Source organism: Notamacropus eugenii, chromosome 5 (genome assembly GCF_028372415.1).
Source record: "Notamacropus eugenii isolate mMacEug1 chromosome 5, mMacEug1.pri_v2, whole genome shotgun sequence".
Classification (NCBI taxonomy): domain Eukaryota; kingdom Metazoa; phylum Chordata; class Mammalia; order Diprotodontia; family Macropodidae; genus Notamacropus; species Notamacropus eugenii.
In genome coordinates, this window is record NC_092876.1 from 443991864 (window position 1) to 444017101 (window position 25238).

A 25238-nucleotide genomic window follows, 5' to 3' on the forward strand; every position below is an offset into this window, starting at 1 on the left:
AACAATTGTAAAAGCTTTATGTGATATGAATAATTCTTTTTAGGATCATTTACAGAGTCCCACCCTAATATAACAATGTTGCTCTGTTTCTAGTCTGAGCAAAGATAACTTCCCAGTCATTTTAAAAATACTGTAGTTTTATAGCATATCCATAGATTTTGGTGTTTCTTGGTTATTGATTAGAGATATAGTCTATAGAATCGTTAGTGAAAGTGGGAAATGGAGAACTGAGGCAAGGTCAAAATCAAGCCTCTCTCCCCCTCCCCTTTCCCCATATAGCATATTTTTCTGCTATCTGTTTATTTAAAGGAACCTTGTGTTTCTGACTCAGATTAGTCAAGCCACTTGCCTTGATTCTGCACTTCTGTATGTGCAGCCATGCTGGTGAACGTTAAGAAAAGCTGGGCTTTGGAATCTGTGATGTCCAGAAAGATGGAGGGTAGATAAGGGTGATGCAGATTTAGCCTGCAGTATCATTCATTGCACTTTCTGTCTAAGGCATTTGTCTTCTCTTATTTTAGGATTATATCTTCTGCAGTGCCTTTTGGTTTCATTGCAGGTTAGAAAAGGGGGAGAGGGAAGAGACAGGTAAGTAAGGTAGAGACCACTCAAACTTTCACTACCAAATACAATTATTATTTCCTGGATCAGAAAAATGTTTCATTCTGTGCTGGGCAAACAAAGTTATTTCACTTGTGAGCTAGTTAATTATATTCAGCCAGTTTTTGAATAAAGTCTTTTATTTCTCCCCTGGGCTACTTCCATCCTCTTCTTTCTCTTACCTTTACCTGACACAATGAAAACCGAAATTTATTTTTCTGGAATTTTTTTTGTTGTTTTTACTTTACATTTCTTATTAAAGGTTAGGAGTAGGGGATGAAGAGGATGGTCTTAGCATTTATTTGAATTGGATTTGGGAATTCCTGAGGATTTCTTTGTCTAATGTACACTGTGTTCCGGTTACCAGAAGTAACTGAGAGTTGCCCATTGTAAAGGGTGATGTACTTGGGTTTTCATTCTGTCCTCAGAAAAGGAAATTTCAATTCAACCAACTAACTGATAGATTTAAGAAAAATAAACTCTATTATTATATTTTTAAAACTTAAAATAACTTCTTTCAAGTGCTGAAGTATTTCTGCCAAAGGGAATCCAGAACAGGTTAACATCTTGAAGGTCTATCATGGGCTAAGTAATAATCCTGGAAATTGTGGACTTCTCTTTTGAAATTTGTAGTCTGTTAATATTTGTTCCTATTTTTATTATATCCGTGTTGCTTTGGGGGGATTTGTTTTGCCGCATTTTTTTGCTTATTGCAGCTATTTCATTCATATGTTTTTAGGGAACCCTATTCCAGTCTTCTTTGACTCTTTCTAAGACCATCGTAAACTATTAGGTTTCTGAAGGATTTGTTTGCCAGCTTTATCAACTCTAGCAAACATTTCTCTGCAGATCTATTAAAGATGCTACAGTGTTCCCAAATGGACTTGAAATTGCACGGAATTGCTGAATTGACATTTTACTTCACATGATGTTCATAATAAGTGCCTATCTATAAAGATACATAGGCGTACATTTTTCTTTACCTGCTTCTCTCCTTCACCATCCCCAGAGCTCACAATTATATGGCCTTTGGAAATGGCAGAGAAGCAGATGAAGTATAGTCTCAATGGAATCTAACCTTTCCTTGAGCTGCACTTGTCTACGGAATTGTTGATAACTTTCTGAGCTAAAAATGTTCAGGAACAGGCACCACTTTTTCGATGGAGTGAAATAGCTGCAGCCTTCTTGTGCTCTGCATATAAAGTACTAACAGAATCCACCCCTCTTCTTACAGATGGTCAACCTTTCCAGCATTCATAGCAACTGGGTTTCAGGGCTTCCTGAAGGAGAGTGCTTCACTTCAGACCCCCTAGTTCTAGAGACTACCTTTTGTGGTCTTTGACAAGTGATTTTTGGTGGTAGTAGCTCCTTACTTATACTTTGTAGCAGTGGTGCCTTATTTTATTCATCAAAGAACATCTCTCCTGATGCGGAAGGCAAAAACAAAAACAAAAACCAAAAAACATTCATTACTCCTTGCATTTCTTGAAATGAAATACTTCTGTAGAAACTGAGCTGCTTGGCGTAGGGTACCATTCCCAAATCAAGTTGGTACTCTTGACTTGTGGATAGCAACCAGAAGACCACAGTTTCCAGGAAAAGCATATCTTGGGGGCAGTTACAAAACTGTGGAATTTCAGAGCTGAATGGGACCTTTCAGAGCATCTTATTCAACGCCTTTATTTTCATGGATAAACTGAAAGCTTGAGATTAAAATGTCTTGCCCGAGGTCTTTGAAGCTACTCAGATTTGATCAGCTCTGTATTTTTAGGAGAATTTATATTATGTTTAGAAAACCTTTAGAAAGATGTAGCTTTATATTTAAATAACCACAAAAACTCATGTTTATTTTATCCATCTTGATTTTTCATGATTTACAACCCCATAAGACAAGACAATGAATGTATTATTGGCTTCATTTTATAGCTGAGGAAAATAAAGCTCAGAGAGGCTGTGACTTGCCCATGATCTTACAGGTGGGAGGTACCTGGACTCTTCCACTAGAAATACTAGTAAGTAGGGGATCTAAGGCTCAAATCCAGGTCTTGTGACACCAAATTCAAAACCATTCTAACACACTCTACTGCCTCAGTATCTTATACTTGTATCCATCTTTAAAACACTTTCCCATACGTTATCTCATTTGCTGAAAGCTCTATGTAGGCATCATTATGTATCATTAGCTTGTTACGTTCGGTTCCTGGGGAAGAGATTGACTGTGGGATAGTCAGCTAAGCCTGCATTCAATATTATATTAGCCAAAAGTCCACAAAGAAGAAACGTTCTTTTAGGTGAAGGTAATTTCAAAACTATGTAACCATCATTAGTTCTCTCTTTCTCTCTGAGTAGGCCTCATATACTCTGCTTGGACATGTCTCACATAAATGCCCAGATTTCAAACTCTCAAAAACAAAAAAAGACAGTGGGGGTGGGATCTGCACAGATTGTGTACACAACGATGTCTTTATGCTACATTTTAGTTTATCATTTTCTATCATGTGCTCCTAGGAAACTGGAAATATGACTCTTTGAAGTTTTATATAAGTGGTTTAATCTGAGAAAAAATATATGTAGATAGCTGTCCCAGATTTGAACATATAATAGAATTCTGGAACAATGGAGCTTTGTTCTTTCCAAAGGCAGAAAATGATAGCCCACAACCAAAGTTAGCTCGAGTTCCAAGAGTGGAAGAGAGCTGTGAATTCACCGTTCATTTTCAGGGATGCATGGGAAAAGTGTAGCAATGGAAAACTGCATGATAAAGACAGGTTCAGAGGAAGAAAAAGGACGAGGTTGGGTCTGTTGGTGAAACCTAGAATTTTACAAGGATTTTAGCTATGTTGCCGCTGAAGTCCAAATGAAATATAAAAATAACTCACTTGAAACCTGGATATTTAGAGGAGAAAGAAGAGGAGAAGGTAGGCTGCCAGGATACATAGTGAGAAAAAGATTTAGATATTTGATGCTTAGCTATATTCCTGAAAGTTTTAAGCAGTAATTGATTGTCAGTTTTCCTTCTAAGTCTAAAATTCAGGTTGGTATTCCAAGCAGTTGATGAATACTTCTGAAGATCACCCATTGAGTACACAATAAAGAGTTTTGTTTGCAAGAGTAAGAACCTACATATTATTTTGTTGGGGGTGGAGGACAAAAAATTATAGGTACTTTGTGGGCAAACAGTGTCATTTTTAATTAACAGTGCTTTTTGTTTGGGATTAAAATATCTCTTCTGTTGCTGGAATGAACACCTTTCACTGAATTATACACATATTAAATATGGAAATTCTTTGAAGGAAAAATAACAGTTGGTTCCAAACCAAAAAAATAGTTTTTCTTCTTTTCTCCTGTCAATTGCAACTCTGAATTCTAAAATATTTCCTTCTTGTTTTTTGTGTTCTAGCCATGAGACCCAAACAACCTGCTGGGATCATCCCAAAATGACTGAGCTCTACCAGTCTCTAGGTAAGAAAACCTTTGTAATTTCCAGGGATTAAAATAGCAAATTAAGTTTAAAGCTACTAGTTTTGACTTGACAACCCTTGTACTGACCATGCAGTAATTAAATCTGAATGAAGTAAGACATGTTACAATACATGGCTTCCAATTAAAACACCTTCCAGTGTATGTCTAATGCACTTCCTTGTGTTTCCCTTCAAAATTACATGAATAATTAATTTATTTTTAAAATTTGCCATTCAGCACCATTAGGTTCCTGCGCCCAGTACATGCTGTTTAAAAATCTGCTTTATGTCTTAGAAGGACTTGAACAGTTACCTAATCCATTTTTTTTAAGAAAAAATGAAAATATCACGAAGTTGTTCTTAATGAATTCTGAGCATGTAAAACTCAAATCCAAAGCTTTTGCTAAATTGATAACAGCTTTTTTTAAAAAAAAAAAAGTGTTACACATGTAAAACCACAAAAGCAGTTTGTATGCAGGAGAGCTGGATTCAAATCCTGGCTGTACCATATAGTAGCTGTATCACCATGGAGAAATCAACTGACCTGTCTGAATCTCAGTTTACTTGTTAAGGGCTAACAAATACTCATTACCTACCTCACCAGGATAATTGTGAGGGGATCTGCTATGGAAACCTTAAAAGTGCTATGTAAATGTGAGCTGTTACTATTTTTATAGAAAAATTAAAATTTTACAACCCCATGACACTTGTTGCAGATTTTAAGCCCTAGAAGCTCTTCAGAATATTTTTTTTTCGCAATAATAAATTGCTTGGAATTTTTCTTAACAAGTTATATAGTATAAAGAGATAATATAAGGGACAGTTAGGTCAAATTTGGCCTCAAACACTAACAAGCTGTGTGATCCTGGGCAAGTCCCTTAACCCTGACTGCCTCAAAAATAAAATTAAAAAAAAAAAAAAAGGATGAATGTTTTCTCCAGTTTTCTACTCATGATAGGATTGTATATTAAAATTATACTTATCTAAAATGATTGTTCCTGTCTTGGACTATGTCTATATAGAACTGCTTATTCATATATTTTGGGACCAAAAGATGCTGTGTTTTAGCACCTAAGAAAGGTATCCCTAGTTCTGTTTCTGGATCCAAGAAGGAAAAAGCCTACTATACTTGAAGACAATTTAAGTGTCACCCCCAACAAATTTCATCCTTCCTAGGCTAAACATCATTTATTCTATCTCCTCCTCCTTCTTTTCCTCCTGTCACTACTTCTGATGAAGATGATTATAGCTGCCACGTATAGATTACTTTAAGATTTGCAAAGCCCTTTGCATACGTTATGCCATTTAATTCTCCTAATCCCTCTCTGGTATAGGTACTACAGTCCCTGTTTTACAGATGAATAAACTGAAGCTAAGAGGGGTTAAGTGACTTAATCGTGGTCTCATGGCTTGTACATTTGGGAGACAGGATCTGAACCAAGGTCACATCTGCTTCCATAGTCTAACGCTCTTTGAGCTACACTTGTCAGCCCTTGTATAGCATGATTCTTTTTTAATTTAAGACTGTGTTTCACTTTCTTGCCCAGGCTAGAAGTACAGGGCTCCAGATGACCCCAATTCCACTCTGATTTGCAGGGGAGCTTTCACTTGCTTGATTTCCAAACTGGGCCAGTTTTTTTCTACTCCTTAGGCTATCTGGTTCCCCTACCCCTACTCCCTTACTATAATAATACCAATTGGCTTAGCCCATTGTAACTCAAAATTTCTGAGCTCAAGAGATCCACCATCCTCAGCCTCCCTGATAGCAAGAATTACCAGAGTGTGCTACCACCTGTACCACCATCACCACCACCCGTGATGGCATCAAAATCAGGTCTTCTGATTGTAAATTCAACATTCATTCCTTTGTACCACGTTAACCCTAATGCAGGCAACATCTGACACTTAACTTTATCCTTCTGGACCAGGGGTCCACTTGTTTTTGAACGTTGTGACAACTTTATTTTAGTATATTTGCTTTACTTTGTAATCCTATGGTATTTTATACATTTTAAAACATTCTGGTGCGGAATCCATCAGAGTACTAAAAGGTTCCATCTTGTGAAAAGGTTAAATGGCTCCTGTTCTAGACTCATAGAATGTTAAAGCTTAATGGGACCTTAGAGAAAAAATAGGTTAATTTTCTCATTTTAGAGATAAGATAAATTTACATTGTCTTAGTTGAGTGTTTATCTACTTGGTGATCTTAATGATGAAAACCATACAAGAAAGTGGGATCACCTTCCTTTCTATAATTTCCACTGAAGTCCTACTCTAATAGTGTAAAAATAATAACAAATAATAAAAACTAACATGATAGAATGATTTAAGGTTTTTAAAAACTTTGACAAGTATCTCCTTTGATCCTCACAACAACCCTAGAGGCAAGCGCTATTACTCTCTCCCTTTTACAGATGAGAAAACTGAGGCAGATGTGTGTATTATGTGACTTGCCTAGGGTCACACAGCTAGTAAGTGACTAAGGCAGTATTTAATTTAGCTCTTCCTGGATCCCACCACTCAGCTACTCGATGCCTCATTGAAGGTAACTTGGGGTTGTTGCAGATTTTCCCCTACAGAGTTCTGGCAAATTTCACCAAGCTGGAAAGGTTTTGAGTATGGGGGTATGGATGATTTGTATGCCTGTTTTTAGATGACCAGCATAGCAGTATCTGGAGACTCCCATCACCAGGTTGGCCATAGAATAATGATTTTTTTTTAAACCATAGTTATGCTCCAAAGCAATCTGTTGAGTTATAAAGGGGTTGAGATCTATTAGTGGAGAAAGTCTTCCCACTGGAAAAATTATGCATCCTGAAATATTTAAGTAAAAATATTCTTTTAATGAAAAGTTCCAAATAATATTGAGAAAAGTTAACTGGTAGCAACTAAATATGAAACTACATTTAAAGGAAATAAATGCACTTTCTAAAGCCTATGTATACTCAATTTTTCAAAAAATCATAATCTTATTGACAAACACATTTCCACATAATACAAAGTGATAGCACTATTAAGTCATTGTCACAAAATATAACTCCTGAAACTCATGGAATTCCAAATGTTTTTGAGTTCATGGAAAGACTGAATTGCAAAAGAAGAGAATGAGCCACAACTGACATCGCATGATAAAATTAGAAAGAGTTTGGGGAAATAGGAGGACCAATGAGGTTGTGTGATAATGGTTGATGAAGAGAAAGCAGAACTACTTAACTCTGATTTTGTTTCTGTTTTTTTGTTTGTTTGTTTGCTTTTCTTTTTTCCCTGCCAAAAAGGATAGTTGTTGGTCAGGCGGTGTGGTATAGTGTGTAAAGAGCTGACCTTAGAGCAAACCACGCAGGTCACTTGTCATCTCTGACACACTCTGAGTCATTCACTCTGGGCAAATCATATAAAAAGTACCCCCCAAAATACTTGCAAGTCTGTAAGCTGTAGTGAGTTGCCTGTCTACACTGACAGAGGGAGTTTCCTCTTTGTGAGGAAATCACAGGTCCAGTATGAAAACAAAACAAAACGAGAGAAGAATCTTTGGGTTGGCAGTCAAAATAAAAATGGCTAATTGGTAGTTGAAATACAGGAGAGGCTGGGAGAAAGTCAAGGAGCACATATCTACCCATGTTGAGTTAAGATCCCCAGTCCCAAATGAAATACATTCTAAGTTATTGAAAGAACTGCTCGACATAATTGCTACATCACCGTCAGTGATTACTGTGATATGAGGGAAACAAAAGTGATGCCATAAAAGTAGAAAATAAATTGAAAAAAGGAGTTCATAAACTGTATACCAATGAGTTTGACATATTCTTGGCCAAAATCCTAGGAGTTATCAATAGGAATCTTTAGTAAACATCTGGAAAAGGAAGCAGGGATAACAAAAAGCCTTAGTGACTTCATCAAGAAAAGGTCATGGCACACTGATCTCATTAAAGTTTTTGATATGGTCACTAGATTGGGTAGATCAGGGGAATGTTTTTCATAGCTTACCTGGAGCTAAAATCTCTGTCACACTCTTCTTGCAGATAAAAGGGAGAGATGTGGATTTGAAACACGCTGAATGACTGTATCGAAAGAGTGGCCATTGATCTCATTTTGGAAGGTCTCTCTTGCAGGCCCTCATGGTTCTGTTTAATATCTATTACAGTGACTTGGATTAAGGCATAGATGCTGCATCCTCAAGTTACTCAGAACAAGAAGGGATAGAGAACATGTTGGATGACAGTGTTGGGATCAAAAATATTTCAATAGTTTAAATCGTTGGTTATTTTTTAGTCTATTGATTATCTCCTATTTATTCTGTGTAGAGCTTGTTTGTACATACTTTGTTGTCAGGTCACGTCGCCCTTTAGACTGTGAGTTCCTCAAGGACAGGGACTATCTTTTGCCTTTCTTTATATCCCAGCACTTGGCACAGTGACTGGCACACAGTTGGTGTTTAATATTTATTGACTAAGTGATTTAGTGAATTTAATAAGATGAAATTATATTAGTATAAATATAGTCTTACACACCAACCTCACAAGTACTGGTGGAGGAGTCATGGTTAGAATGCAATTTACTTGAGAAAGATCTGGGGATGTAAATGAATTTAAAGATCAGTAGGAGTCAACAACGCAGTGTGGCGGCCAAATCATTTTGATCAGTTCTACCATCCTCGAGCAGCCTGGCTTCAGTGGAGTCAAGAGGACATGAGTCAGATCCTTTACTGCCTCTGTGACTGTGAGCAAATCACTTAACCTCTCCTTGCCCCAAGCAAATCTGATACTGTAATCTGATGAAATTTCAGGTTGAGAGTGTCTACCTACCTCATTCTCTTAGTCATCCTATATCTTTCCTCCTTTGTATAGCCAAACTTCTAGAGAAAGCTGTCTACTTTGGTGGCTCTCATTTCTTCTCACTTCTCAATTTTTTTTTCCTTCTAACTCATTAAGGGGAAATAGGTGGCACAGTGGATAGTGCAATGGGTTTAGAATCAGGAATATTTCTCTTCCTGAGTTCCAATCCAGCCTCAGACACTTCGTAGCAGTGTAAACCCTGGGCAGGTCACTCAAGCCAGTTTGCCTTAGTTCCTCATCTATAAAATGAGCTGGAGAAGAAAATGGCAAACCATTCCATTATTTTGGCCGAGAAGACCCCAGAAGGGGTCACAAAGAATCAGACATGACTGAGAACAAAACAGAAACCAAAAAACCCCAAACTACACTCTCCAAAGTTAACTAATGATTGCCTTTTTTTTATTCTCAATTTAACCTTCACCAAAAAGGAGACCATTTCCTTATAAAAATGAATAGAAAAAATAAGTGATAACACAGATCAATTATGTACAACTTGCTTTTTAAAATATATAACAAATTCACCTTGCTATTTTTAAAGCTGTTCTGCTTCTCTAGGTTTTGTTTAAAAATTTACTTTGTTTTACTTGTGTGCATTTTTAGGAATACTTCACTGTCTCTCCTTTCTTTTACTTGGCAATCCTGTCTCCCATTTCCTTCTGCCCCACTGTTTTCTTAAAAATGGAAAAATATAATCCTAGTAACAAGGTATAGTCAAGAAAAAAAATTCATACATTTTTCATGTCCAGAATTTGTGTTTCATTCTGTACTTCAAGTTCATTGCCCTTCTCTCAGGAGGTGAGTAGCATGCTTCTTCATAGGCACTGATGAGAATTCTTAAGACTTTTAACATTATTTTCTTTACAGTGTTGCGTTTCTGATGTGGCTCATTTTACTTCATACCACTTCATACAAGTCTTCTCAGGATTCTCTGAAATCATTCCTTTCATTACTTAAGACATAATAATATTCCATTACATAATAATTTGTTTGGCCAGCCTTTATTTGATAGGCAATCAGTGATTTCTTAATTTCCGCATCTGATAATCTTTTCTCAGGCCTCATTCTTCTTGACCTCTCTGCAACTTTGTCACTGTTGACCTCCATGTCTTTGATATTCTCTCCTGTTGTGGATATACTTCAAGTCTTTTATCATGGGCCCTCTTTTCTTTTTGCACTCACTTGGTGACCTCATTAATCGCACGGGTTTAGTTATCATCTCCATGAATGATGACTCCTAGATCTACTTATGTAGTCCTAATGTCTCTTGAGAAGGCCTATATCAACAACTTCCCGCTTGACATGTTGAACTGGAGACTTTGTATAGGCATCTAAAATTCAACATATTGAAAACAGAACTTATTTTTCCCCCCAACTTGCTTTACATCTTTACTTTCCTATGTCCATTGGTACCACTATCCTTCTAATTAACCAGATTGGAAACCTCAGTGTTGCTCAGTACTTCTCATTCTCTTTTTCCTCTATAAACAATCAGTTGCCAAGATTTGCCAGTTCTCCCTCTACAATATCTTCCCCATCCATTTCCTCCTCTCTGCTCACATGGCTATCATCCTAATTTAGGCCCTTATAATCTCTCTCTTGGGCTATTTCAGTAGACCCTAAAGTGTTCTCCTCTGCCTCAGTTTTTCCCCTTCTTGAATTCACCCCCCACACACATTAAATTCCTAAAGCTCAGGTGTGACATAATGCTGATCGCTTACTCAATGACCCCTGGTGGTTCCCTCATTACTTGGGGCCAATGACAGACTCCTCAGTTTAGCCTTTAAAGTCCATCACAACCCGGCTCCCTCCTGCATTTCCAGTGTTACTGCTCTCCTTCATGCTTCCTACAATTCAACCAAACTGGTCTTCTTTCTTTTCCTCTTATGCAACATGCCATCCCCTGTCTCTCTGCTTTTGCATTGGCTGTTCCCTAATGCCTGGAATGCACTCTTTTCTTACCATTGCCTCTTTTTCCCCCCTTTGTAAAAATTTTATTTTAGACTCAAAGGCCAGAACACAAAAATAAAATAGAGAAAAGAAGCAAAAATGTAGCATAAACTTAAATATTGGAACTTAAATACAAAGTGAGAAAGAAAAAAAGGCAGAACATGGGAGAGGATTCGGAATATGCAACATTAAATCTTCATTTCAAGAACCATTATCTCAAGAATCCTTACTTCCCTCAAGAGCACCATCTACATGAAGCCACGCTCCTCCACCCCCTCTCCCAACCTTTCCTGCTTTCATTATCTTGTATTTATTTTTAACCTTTTAGAAACTCCAGTGGTTTAATGGAAACCAATTGATACACAATATTCTCCCCCAAATTTTTGGATACATTCTCATAATTACACATAGAATTTGTGGGGAAAATGAGCTTAAACATAGAGACTACATGTGGCCAGAGGGTCGCTCGTGACTTCTGATGACTTGAAGCCCTTTTTTCCCTTTGTGGATGCCTTACGATGTTCCTCTTAGAAGTGTCTTTCTGCCAAGCTCCTTATATTTTTATGTGTATGTTTTCTGCATACTTAATACATGTACTTTTCATCTTCCCTGGTAGAATCTAAGCACCATGAAGTCAGGGACTGTCTCGTCCTTATCTTTGTATCCCACCACCTAGTACACAGTTGGGTGCAAAGGTGCTGAATACACACTTAAGGATTGATGGCTCTTAGGCTACATTAATAACAAAATGATAATAAATAATAATGACAAGCATCTGTGATTGTTAGTGCTTTAAAGTGAAATAAGTGCTTATCTGTGAGATAAGCTGTATAGATACTTTTATCTTCTCTTTACATCTGAGGCAAAGGAGACTTAAAAAGGTTTAGTGACTCGCCCATGCTCACATAGCCCACATAGTGGCAGAAATAAGGTGTTATCATAGGTTTTCCTGATCCCAAGTCCAGCCTTTTATCCACAATTACATGTCTATCCATACTGCCTCTCTCACTAGAGAGCTGAGATAGTCCCAGAGTGGCTCTGTCTTTAGTCAGACCACTTCCCTAGGGTTGTGGTCAGCCCCATGTTTTGGGAAGGACATTAGTAAGTTGTAGAACATTCAACAGAAGGCAACCAGATCTGTGGAAGGACTCCAGATTACATCAGATGAGGATCAGTTGAAGGAACTTGGAATGCTTACCCTGGACAAATGAAAATTTGAGGAGGACATGATAGATTTATTCAAGAATCTATAGGATGGGCATAATGAGGATTAGCTGTATTCTGCTTGGCTCTGGAAGGCAGAAGTAAGACCAAAGGATGACCAGATTACTTAACCTCTCTGGGGACTCTGGGAATTACAGCCTGTGTCCCCTTGCACAAGTCACTCCTCCTGTCTGGGCATCAGTTTCCTTATCTGTAAAATGAAGGGACCAGATGATGTCATAAGTTTCCTTCTCCATCTAAGTCTGTGATCTTGAGCTACCTCAGGGTTATTCAGTTGGAATTTTCTTAGCATAGAAGTAGCATTATGTCTGATTCATGAGCTGAATTCCAGATTGAAATACTTTTAATTTAGCATTTTTTCTAGTGGAACGTAAAGAGTGCTGTTCTAATCAGTTATCTTGGTGGTTTTAAAAACCAAAACCTCTTCAAGGCTCCAAAGTACACATTATTTTGATTCAGTAAGTGTTATTTTTACTGATAGCTGTGATCTCTGGAATTTATCATGAAATATGAATGTAATATTGATTATGCAAAGCACTACTGTGTAATCCTGTCATTTTCTCACGAGTAGGTCTATATATCCTAAAGTTTCTTATGATAGCTATAAGGAAGCACTTTAAAAAGCTATTATAATATGTGTAGTTTAAAAAACACTTAAAATAATTCTTATCTGCCTTATTTGGTATCATAAATAGCGTTTGCTTCTTTTGTTTTATAGCTGCATGGAAATAGGAATTTGAAATATTAACGAGCACCACGATGAGCACGAGGATATATGAATAACATGACATAGAGAAGACAAGGAAACAAACATATATTAGCCCTTATATATGGGCTAATGTGCTCTGGGCTAAGACCTGGGGAGGGAAATACAAGCCAGCGATGGTTCTTACTGACTTTCTAATGAAGGAAGAAAATACAGAGCAGAGCTAAGCAGGGGATAGGGCTGATAATAGAAGTGAATGTATTGGGGGTGGGAAAGGGAATAACGGTGCTCAAGTTGGACTTACCCAAGTCAAAATGAAAAACTTTTAACGTACCAGTTCTTCTAACCTGCTTGTTAGGATTTCCTCACTCTGTCTTAAGCCTTCTTGCTATATTTCTGTTTTCTGCCTGGAATTTTCTCTACTAGACTCTATATCTCTCTTTTCTCCTGTGCACTAGTTATTCAAAAAGTCTAGTAATATTTTGGTTCTGCCTGATAGGCTTCAAAGTCAGTCATTTGAAAGGATGAGTACTTTTGTTTTAAGTCATTCAATAGACCGTTCAGGTTATGACACAGCTTTCTGCTATTTAAAAAGTGACTTGTGAATTTTTTTCAGAAATTCTTCGAAAGATTAAACCAAAAAAAAAAAAAAACCCCACAAAGTCCATTGGCCTATAAATTGGTGGCGCTTTGCCTATAGCCTTTTGCCAGGAAAGTGCTTCTGAGTATTGAAATAAAGGCCCAAGAGAGAGCATGTTGTATCTCCATGTATGAAGTAATAGGATGTATAACTCTTTAGCATTTCTAGTAAGTGAGGATATACAGTTGCCCCACCCCTCCCCAAGCTCTCCCTTTCCTCCAGACAAATCAAACAAGCATTTACAGCCACAACATGCACACTTTAAATTCCTTCTTAGTTCAACTTGTTCCCCTAAAAGAATAGGTGCAAAAACACTTCCATCCCTTGTTAATGTTTGTTCATTTTCTTCTTGTAAAAAATAAAAACCTCCTACATTCCTTTATACATTCTTGCTTGATTATATTTTGTGATTAGATTCTGTAATGCTCTGTGGTGACACTTTATGAATTCTCTTTTGCATTAAGGGCTTATTCCTAAAACACCTATTATCTTGAAGGTTATTTGAATTTATCTTGGGAAATAAACTAGTACTGTATAAGCTACCACAACTAATTATGAACTTTAAGAGTAGAAATTTATAGTAGCAGAGAAAAACAGAAATAGTATTATGCCTTTTTGGCTTGAAGAGTCTCCTGAAAACTTGACTTTGGTACCAGTTGGTGCCTGGTACCGTGGCATTGGGCTCATCTCTTCCTGAAGTAATTGACTTCTGAAATAATGTGGTTCTTTAAGAACAACTGACTTCTTGTTCCTAATGGAATTGCCATGATTATCTTCAATTGTCCATTGTTGGGTTATGAAATTGCAAAAAAAAGAAAAAAAAGAAAAGAAAAGAAAAGAAACAGCAGAGATATATGTGATATTTTTATGTCCTGTTTTAGGAAGGTTGGGAGATAAGTTTAAAGAGAAATTAAGAGTTTCTGTTCAAGGTCATATAGTCATTTTTGCAGATTTTGTCAATTTCAAGTATCTCTGCTACCTTTTTGTTCTGCTTTCATATTTTTAAATAATAAACCACAAAATATTTGTTTAAAATTTTTTTTCTCCTATTTTGGAGGCCCAGTTTGTGGTAATTGGAAATCCTCCCAATGCAGATTAGCAGGTATTATGCGATTAATAGTTCTTGCTTGGGGCATTGATTTGCCCAAAGTCCCATAGCCAGTACATGTCAGAGGCAGGAACTGAACTCAGATCTTTACATTTATTATACCATACCACACTCACTCCTGTGCGTATTCCTGTCCATGCTTCTGTGTCTGTGTTGTGATGTCTTTTGTTTTTGATAACGTCATTTTCTAATATGCTGTCTCCTCCTTGGAACACAAAGTTAAACACAACTAGCCAGCAACATAACTATGCCTCCTAACATATGGAACATTCTGCACCCATAATTCCCCATCTCCCTATTGAAGAAACAAAAGTATGTTTTAGTATTTAATTCTCTGGGAACAAAATTGGGCATTGTACTTCATCAGAATTTGATTGCCCTTAGAAATACTTTTATATGAACTGATACGAAATGTAATGGAATTTCCTTAGTTTGAAAAAGTATATTTAAATTTAATTTTCCAGTTTTAAAAAAAAAAAAGGATATTTTTTGTGAAATTTTAAAAAAGTTTTATGTTCTCTTTCAAACAAGTAAAGTTTTCTCACTCTCCTCTCCCCAAAGGTACACAAACTAATTTCCGAAAGAGAATGTCTTTAAGATCTGTACAGGCTTACAGTTTAAAAGAGCTGCCAAATTACAGTTTGCCTGATTTAAATAAGGGGAACATTAAGGTGATACCTGCAGCTGTGAGCAAATGCTGGATATGTATAATTTTAAGTAGCTAGGTCTGCAAAAGGAGATTTTTCCAGATGGAGAAAGGGCATCTAAAAACTTGAGTCTACTCTTATCCAGACATTTACAATATTTTTCATTTTAGGCACACAAGTCTGATTGTGTCTGTACATTTCCAAGGAACAGCCACTTCTCTGGCAAGAGAATTAAAATAGAACTCTCATTTAAAAAAAATTAGTTTAACAAAAACTTGCTTAACATATATAATAGTGTAACCGTGACCCTAAAAAACTGAAATAATGAATGGATATTAATCTTAGTTGTATAATTTGATGAAATGTAAACCTTTCAGTGTTTTACCACTCAAAAATTTTTGGAAACACAACAAAAGGAATCTTCCGTGTGCCAGGGAAATGGTAACTGATGCAATTAGAATGATAACAAAACTGAGAGTAAGTAACTTGAATATTTTTTAAACTTTGGTTATTAAGTATTAATTTTATTGGAAAGTAGGAACATTTATATTTACTTTGATATGTTTCCAGACTGCCCCTTTCCAGAGCATTTTTGATGGAGCGAAGGTATTCTTTGAACACAAATATTAGTGTAGGATCCAAGCCTCGTGTTACCGTAAGGGAAAAGTCAACAAAGAAACCAGAACACCCCAAAATGTATTTATTTATTGAATTTTATGTTGTACAAAGAGCTTAAGTTAAATAAAATGTGGCTCAACCATGAATTTTCTATTTATTATCACTTCCCTGAACCCCTAAAACCAGATAAAACTAAATAGTGTGGAAGCAAATATTGTGACTTTATCAGGCAACCTGGTAAAAGTAGCAGAAGAATGGGTGGAAAAAAAAATTTAACTCTTTCTATGCCCATATTCCAACTCAGAGTTGAGTTGGCAAAATCAACTTGAAACTTAAAAGTAAGAAAGTAAATATCTTCTCAGAGGGATAACTGAAACTTGGTACAGTGAAACATATAACAAGGTTGTCAGTTAAAGAGCATATTTTATTTAAAGCAAATATACTTGATAGATAAGAAAACTTGATATGTACGAGGTTATTATATCTAGTGAATTACTGAGGCAGGAATTTAACCTGAACCCTTGACTATACCACTGGAACAGTCAGACCATCTATATGACTTCTTTCTTGCCCTACGGCCAGCCTATTTTTTTCCCCTCAGTGTAAATTTCCTTGATGGCATCCTTTAATCATATTCCTCATCAAATTTCCTTGTTTTATGTTGAAATCTGCTCATGTCCACCATGCATGTGATTAATTATAATATAAAATAGAATCAATCAAATAATAAGATTTATTATTGTGCCAAGCATCAAATTGAGTAAGTGCACAAGAAATAAATGAATAACATGTTAGAAAAGCAGTGAGGAAAGGGAGCAACTTTGAGGGGTATAGGGTCAGTTAACACTTCATGAATGAGAGGGTATTTGAGTTGAGTCTTGAAGGAGGAATTGGTTCTGAACAGGCAAAAAAAATGGAAGTAGAGAGAAATTAGACATAAAGAATGAGTGGGCAGGGATATGGAATTGGGAGAGAGCCCCTTTATAAAAAAATAAGCACACTTATTTGGGTGAAGTGTAGTCTGGGGACAAGTGGGACAGGTATGGTTTCCAGTCTAAGTGATGGGCAAGATGGCATTGTCACTTAAAGAAATGCATTAATTGGAGGAAGTGGTTGGTTTAGGAGAGAAGATGTTGAGTTGGGGTTTCAGCCTATAGAATTTGTTGTGATGGTGGTCAACCAAATGGAAATGTTCTGAAGGAGTTTGGAAGTGGGAGAACTAGAGAGGTTGGCATAGGGATAGACATGATGGTTCAAACTGATAATTTGGATCTTGGAGATCTTTTTTTTACTTAAGGACCACACTGTAAATCCAAAACTCATTGATTGGCCCACAGTAAGTCCTAGGTCAAGTCCCACTATATCCTTATTTGGGCCCTCATAGCTAAGAGTGAATGTAAGTAGCAATTGTTTCTGTTTTGACCAGAAACCCTGCGGGTCTTCCCCTCCCCAAGTGATTTTTTTTTTTTTTTTGACTAGGTAAAGGGGCCATTCTCTGCTTCATTTCTTACCTTAATCACTTGAATGAGGCATTTCCTCAGTCAAATTGAGACCTGTTAAAAGACCTTAGCTTAAAAAAGGCCAAGGTCTCTAACTGCATCCAAGGCCACCTCCAGTTGTTCTGATGTATACCATGGGGCCCAGATGGCTCTGGGGGAGAAAGTGAGGCTGGTGACTGCACAGTTCTGCCTCACTTAAATCCAGTTCATTTGCATGTCATGGTATCATCCTCCTAAAGTCATGGTCCTCTTCAAGAATGGCGGACAAATACCGCAGAGAAGTGCAGAGGACAGTGCAGAGAAAAAAAGGCAGAGGGCTGAGAACTGAGGGGCATACTTTGGCACCTCCTCTAAGACTTTACTGCTATCTCATTCTAACCTCATTGGAAGCTTATTTTGAGTAATGAACTTAAGAATCTGCTTTACATTAATATAGTGTTACTATTTTTACGTGCTAGAAGTCCTGAGATGGTAGGTAGAAAATTCTTTTAAATCAACAACTATTTAAATAATCCCTTTTGATGGAAAAACCAGGAAATGTTTTACAAATAAATGCTAAATGGTTCTCTTATCACCTGGAACTTTAAAGTTAGAGAAAGAAAAAGAGGTGTTTAATTTGGCACGTTGAAGGGAGGAGTCCTCAGCCTCCCATTTCAGTCTGTTGACCTACTGCTACAAAAAAAAAAAAAAAAAAAAAAAAAAAGAACATTTTCTTCCAGTCCTTCTTATTTTGACAAAATGGCATCATTTACTCACTTCCTATGAATGCCAAACAACTGTGCGTTGGAGTGTTTCAGGAGTAAGTTGAATGTTAAGCTAAGAAAAAAAGTCCCCAAATCTGAGAACTAGGCTTGTTTGGAAAGAAAAATGAACCCTCGCTTCAGCCTTTGCGTAGCCCTTAACAAAAAGTATTTGTGAAGCCTTTGCTGTGTTTGAGGCACAGCCTTAGGGGCTGGAATTAGAAAGAGGCAAAAAACATAACCCCTTCCCTCAAGGGGCTTACATTCTAATGGGGAGACATTACGTTGTGAGGATCAGATGAGATAATGACTCTAAAGTGCCTGGCCCATAGAAAGCACTGTGTAAATCATTATTGTTAATCAACATGTATTTCTTGAGTACCTATTACATGTAACAGGATCGGTATGGACTGAAACCCATATATATATATATATATATATATATATATATATATATATATATACATATATATATAGATATAGATATATATAGATATATAGATAGATAGATATAGATATATCTATATGTCTTTATACATATATATATCTTTATACTTAAGTTTATATATATCTTTATACTTACTTAAGTTTATATATATATATATCCTTATACTTATCTTTTCAACTTATAAGTTTATTTACACCCAACATTTATTCATTTAATACTTATTAAATATGAAAAGTATGCATGTCAAGATTGAGCCATGGAGAAGACAGATATGACCCTTCCCAATTGCCCAAAAGTTGCTCATCACCCACAGAATCTTTCAGAAAAGATACTAGTTTTGAATCCATGTGAAGGAAAAACAGTGCTTTATCAGCACCCTAGAAGCCTCACATGTTTTTGACATGATAAATCAGAGTCATTTCTTAATAGTTACCACAGTTCCATAATGAGATTCTTGTGTGTTTCACATACACGATATTTGGCAAGAGAGAAGCTGCCTTGAGGCTTTGTTTCTCATTATACAGAGGTAGCTCTGTCTGTTTCGGAGGTCACTATGATCAGATGAAAACTCTCAGTCATTCACCAGGCTTCTAACAGCTCCTATAGCTGCTAAATTATTGGTCTTTTCAGGAAAGGCTGTATTGGGCAGTTAGCTAGCATCTTCAGCAGGGTCTCCTGTCCACAAAATTGGTGCCTCACTCTGAGGCATTTCTTCTTGTCAGGTATTTCGTCCTTTGAAGATGTCAGGCAGAACATGGTGTGGGTGGTTCGTGTGTAGTTTTTCCGCATGGCTCTGAAGTATATATTTCACATAGAAATCAGTGTATCACTATCATTATCCCCTCAGACTTTAAAAAACATGACTTGGATATTATTTTGCTCATATCAAACATTCATTTTTAAGGACTCAGTCATATTTCTTTCTAACTCCCAGGGCACTGAAACCAAAACCTTCATTTTATTTTCCCCTATGAAACTGCAGGTATTGAGCCAAAAACAATTTAAGTAGATACTTTTATTTTATAAAATTTCTAATTGGCCTTATTCATTCAACATCATTTATTTATTTATTTTTTCGAATGAGTGGAGATCTGCCTTCAGTAACTGTTACTGGGTTCAAGCACCTTCTCTGACCCAGACTGGCTTTGTGATCCATGTCAAGTCACTTAATCTTTCAGTGCCCAAGGGCAGTGGTCTCTAAAATAGGAACTGTAGAATGACTCTAAGGAAGCTGTGGTTCGAACCCAGGAATCTGATTATAGGGTAGGAAGATGGAATGCATTCCAACCTTTTCCCTTTTGTTGTATGTTGCTCCTGAGTCGTTTCATGACTCCATTTGGGGTTTTCTTGGCAAAACTATTGGAATGGTTGGCCATTTTCTTCTCCAGCTCATTATACAGATGAGAAATTGAGGCAGACAGGGTTAAGTGACTTGCCCAGGATTATAGAGCTACAAAGCGGGAGGCCAAATTTGAATTCAGGTCCTCTTGACTCTAGGGTCAGCACTCTATCTAATGAGCCATATAGTTTCTCCCCATTACCAAATCATAAACTGTCTCCAACACAAATACAACTTTGCTTTAATACATTTCCAGTCTTCCCTCTCCTACTACTAGCCCAAAGGGTAGTTATAACCTAACTGGGAACAGGCACCCACAGCAATTGCACAGGCAGAATCTCTTCCCACCTCCACCCGCACAGTTACCTCTTTCATGGCTGCTGAAGGTATTATCAGGTGATGAATAAACTCACCCACGTAAACTTTTTGTTTCTGTTGGGAAAGGTTGAATAGCTCAGAATGAATGGGTTTCGATTACATTATATATTATCATATATGCAAACTTCTTCTGCGCTTGCCTGGTCCCCTTGAGGACACCACCATACTTCTAGGCTCCCAGACCTTCAGCCTCCTCCTCGTTCTCCTTTTCCTTTTCACTCAACTGACACTTCAAAGTTACCAGTGATCTCTTAATTGCCAGATCTGGTGACCCATCTTGACTTCTCTGCAAATGTTGAACATTGCCCTCTCCTCCTAGATGATACCTCTCTCCTTTCCGGGTTGCCAAGACACTGCAGCCTCTTAGTTTCCCTCCTACTAGTTTTATGACTTCAGTCTTCTTTGCAGGACTATCATTCACATCATCCTTCTCTTCCTTTTCTCAACTTTGGGTATATGCTTAGGCTTCATTCACTGATGTCTTTTATTTATTTATTTTTTTTGATACTCTCACTTGGTGACTTCATCAGCTTCCTTGGGTTTAGTTGTTTTTATGCAAGTGATGCCTAGATCTGTATATCTAGCTCTAATTCTACTTCTAAACTACAGTCTCCCATTATCAAATGCCTATTGGACATTTTAAATTTGATTTCCTCTAAGCATCTTATTCTCAACATTTTCCAAACACAGCTCATTACCTTCTGTTCCAAACCTATGTCTCTTTTGATCTTCCCCATTTGTCTTGGGGGTAACACCATTCTTCCAAGAATCCAGGTTTATTATCTTGGTGTTATGTTTGAACCCTCACTCCCTTATGACGTATCTAATCAGTTTCCAAATCTTATCTTTTCTACCACAACGATATCTTTCATATCCAGCCCTTTCTGTCTAATCACGTAGCCAACACCCTAGCTCAGACTCAAATTATTTTTTGCCTAGACTATTGCAATATCTTTGTCATTGGTCTCCCTGCCTCAAATCTTAACCCTACCCCAACCCATCCTACAGAGCCATTGAAATAATTTTCCTTAAGCAAAGATCTAAGCCTGTCACTCCCCAACTCAGTAAATTTCCAGTAGCTTTTTTTTTTTTTGAGTCTAGGATCAAATGTTATTCCACCTTTATTTCAACCTTTTTAATTCCTGCTTTTTTTGCTGCAAGCTTGATAATGTACATGAGTACAGTAGTATGTGTATATAACTTTTAAATAAGTAACTTCATATATTGGGGGTTTTGCGCAAAATTTTTATTTACTGATAGGAGTGTATGGTCAAAAAAATATGAAGAGCATTGGCCTAGGCATGTCTGTAAGACTTATATTGCAGCAAAATTGAGGATCTGCATTGGTTGAGGGAGATGTTCTTATACCAAGGAAATCACAGGTCTGGTTTTCCTCCCCTCTTCCCACCCTACTCCCAGAAGAAATCACCAAAATAATCTAAATCCACATCTCCACTTTTCTAATCTTGAAAGTTACTGAATACTGGTATCTTTGCCATCATTATTCTTGTTATATTAACTTATCCCCATATTTAAGCAGTAGGTCAAGGAATCTGGTTTAAAGTTCAGAACTTTCTAACAAGTTTATTATGTAGATATTTATCATAAAGGCAAATATTTATTTTTGCATCTACATGTACATAACATTGAGCTGAATGCTGTGAGCATTCATAAATAAGAAAACAACTAGATAGATGCACATATGTGTATATATATATTCAAGTACATATGTGTTTAAATAGTTGCATACAAGTATAGGTTTATATACAAGAAAGTCACATATGTAAGGTGAGTCATTTGTATATTTCAAAGTTGAACACAGCTGTTCCTTGAATCAGAATACATGAAATGAAAACATACTACCTATACAGACAAGCAGCTAAGTGGCAGAGTCAGTGGAGTGTTGGACATGAATATGGAAAGACCCAAGTTCAGATCCTGCCTCAGACATTTAATAGCTGTGGAATCCTAGGCAAATTACTTAATTGACCTCTCAGCCTCAGTTTTCTCTTTGATAAAAGAGGGAGTTGTGAGAATCCAATGAGATAAACCGTGTAAAACACCACGTAAACTTTAAGGGATTGTACAAATACTATCTTCATCATCCTAATTATTAACAGCTTAGTTTACACTGCTTCCCTTGAGCCACCCACATCCAAGATGGTTTTTATTCCCTTTTGTCCTAGATTCCACTATCCTGGATAACTTGGTTCTCACTAGGAAAGCTGACCTAAAACCTCCTTTCTTCCTCTTAAGTAATATGATTCCTTTTCTTTTTTTGGTGTACAACTCAATTATATCTCAAATAGTCTTTCATAGACTTTATCTTTAACCCTAATATCTTCCCTCCTTTTCCAATTCTTGATAATTACCTGAGAAAAGTTTTTCTGTACTTCTTAGTTCCATAAAAAAGCAACCTGAATCATGAATAACAATAGTGCAGGTATATTAAGGTGCACCTATATTAAAGGAAAGGGAAAGCTATTAATTTTTCGACTAAAATTGGGTATAATAAAGGACTATTGCCATCAAACTCTAAATCCCTTAAAAGTTCTCAGAAATCCCCTTCAAGAACTCTGTTATATTATGAAAGTAGGTCTTCCTTGAGATTCTCAGTTTTCAGAGAAAATAATGGGTTTTATGTCAGTAGTGTTAGTGATCATGGGTTATAGGAGAGGAACTCTAAGAGAGGAAAGAGAGAGATAAGTCACATTTAGGACAGGTTAATGGAGAACAAGTGAATTTGAAGTGAATATAGTTCTGAGACTTCCTCTTGGTAACTTACAAAAAATGTACGTAATTGGTAAAGGCAAATGATAGATTGAGAAAAAGCTGAAGGATCATAAGCTATGGAAGGAAGAAGGAAATAAGTCCACTGTTAATGACAGAAGGTGTTCATGTTTAGATGAAAACTCCAGTTTAGGTGAAAAAACAAGTTAAGTAGGAAAAGAGAAAACATGGCAGTGTAGTCTTGGAAAACTGGTGAATTGATTAAAGAACAAGATAGAAGTTCCCGAGCCAGTCTAGCGGCAGCTATGGTTAGAAGTAGAGAATGGGAAGATGGCAGGTCAAAGATGAAAGTAAAGCCTTGAGGTCTTGTTATTGGTGTCAGAGGGTAAGTTGCTTGTGATAAGATAGAAAAATGAGGCAAAAATTAAGTAGGATAGAAGACTTTGTTCAAAGATATTTAAAAACTCTGCCCTCTATTCTCTCTAAACCTCACTTGGTCTCCTTAGCTCCTATGGTTTTAATTTTCCTCTTTATGACAGTGACCATAAGAGTTCTAGATTGACTTGGTCTCTATTCTGAACTCTAGTTACGTATCACTAAATACCTTTTGGACATTTTGAACTGGTTGTTTCATAGGCATCTGTGTCCAAAACAGAATTCTTTATCTTTTCACCAAAGCCTGTCATATATCTGAACTTTCTTAAATCTTCCTAGAGAGGTACCATCCTTCCACTCAACCAGGTTTAGAACCATTATAAGTATGGCTTGTTGCTTGTTCATTCATTTCAGTCATAGCTGACTCTTCCTGACCCTATTTGGGGTTTTCTTGGCAAAGATACTAGAGTATCTTCTTTTCCATTTTCTTCTCCAGCTCATTTTACAGATGAGGAAACTGAGGCAAACAGGATTTAGTGACTTGCCCAGTTTCCCATAAGTGTCTGAGGTCAGATTTGAACTCAGAAAGATGAGTCTTCCATACTTCATGCCTGGCACTCTATCCAATGTGCCACCTAGCTGCCTCAAGTATTCCGTATAGACATTTAAATCTAAACATTGTCTCCTTGGGTAGAATGTATAAGGTCTTAGATGGCAGCTTTCATTTCTCCTAGGGTGCTGTTTCTTGTTGGTCATTTTCTCTGCCACGTCTGGGATATATATGGTAGTTGCTTAATAAATTTGCCTGCTTATTGTTTGACATAGGAAAAGAAATAGGTTAGATAATATTGCAAGATTAGAGAACAGGAAAAAATAAAGAACATATAATAAGTAGTATGATTAGTTTTATAAATGAAATCCAGTCCAGACGAAGAACTCAAAAGATTTTTTTTTTTTAAGGGAATGAGTCTGGAGTTATAACATCTCCTCCCAGAAACCTGGGTGGAAGGAAGTTTCCCAACAGGACAGAGGGAAATCTTTCCAGTTGCTGATGATAACTTCAACTGATAAGATACTTAAAATCCCCAGCTATCTTAAAAACTTCATTTGACCTTAGAAAACTCTATTTCAACAAGCCTTCTTACCAGAACTCCTAATACATGGTATAATTTATTCATTTTGAATTTTATCTGTTTTCCCATATAATAGAGTTAACATGAAGAGGTAGAATGAATGCACAGAAAAAAATTATTAAAAGTTTACTAGATGCCAAGCATTGTGCTAAGTACTGGAAGTACAAATAGAAAAAAACCCCAAAACAGTCCAGTTCCTGTGTTCAGGAAGTTCACACTTGAAGTGGAGAATACAGTGGGAGAGTTCAGCTTCAGCGTAGAAAGAAAAACTCCATCTCCTAAGGGTGCAGCTATGGAGCAGAGTGGATTCTGTTGCCAGCTTTGGGAGGAAACAGGACCCTACTGAGTGTCATTTCTAGTTGGGGCCCTTCAGATTTTCCTGCCTGTAATGTTGTTAGGGGAAGGGGACTTGGCATTAGGGTTAGGATTGATTAGAATGCGCTAAAGTTTTCCAGAGAAAGGGAAGAAAGAAGCAAACAGCCTAGTGCAGCCTTTTGACTGAGTCCATGTTTGACAGAACAAATCCTTTTATTAAGGAGATTTGTTCTGTAAAATTTCGATTCAGTCAGAGGCTGCACTTGAGGACCTAGAGGATCACCTGTGGCCTCAAGGCCCTCAGGTTCCCCACCTTTGGCCTAGGTCATGTTGAATGTTCCTTGATGGCAGGTACATTTTTTGTTGGATATCCCCAGTGGCCTAGCATGACCTTTTTTACATAGTAGGCAATTAATCCTGGCTGGATTGAATAATCCACAAAATGTATAATGAACCCTAAAAATCTGTTAATCGGTTTTGTTTCCTGATTCAATTTAG

The 25238-nt window shown here is 36.9% G+C and overlaps 1 protein-coding gene across 16 annotated transcripts in view; it reads left to right on the plus strand.

Moving 5' to 3' along the window:
* The window catches only part of DMD (dystrophin), a 2329373-nt gene that overhangs the window by 2191828 nt on the left and 112307 nt on the right, over window positions 1–25238 (plus strand). For all 16 annotated transcript variants that reach the window (XR_011968542.1, XM_072616876.1, XM_072616880.1 and 13 more), the window contains one exon: window positions 4001–4062. Coding sequence is in view for 15 of the 16 variants with exons in the window: in XM_072616876.1 (XP_072472977.1) it covers window positions 4001–4062 (62 nt within the window). In the remaining variant the exon portion in view is untranslated. The remainder of the gene's footprint in view (window positions 1–4000; window positions 4063–25238) is intronic.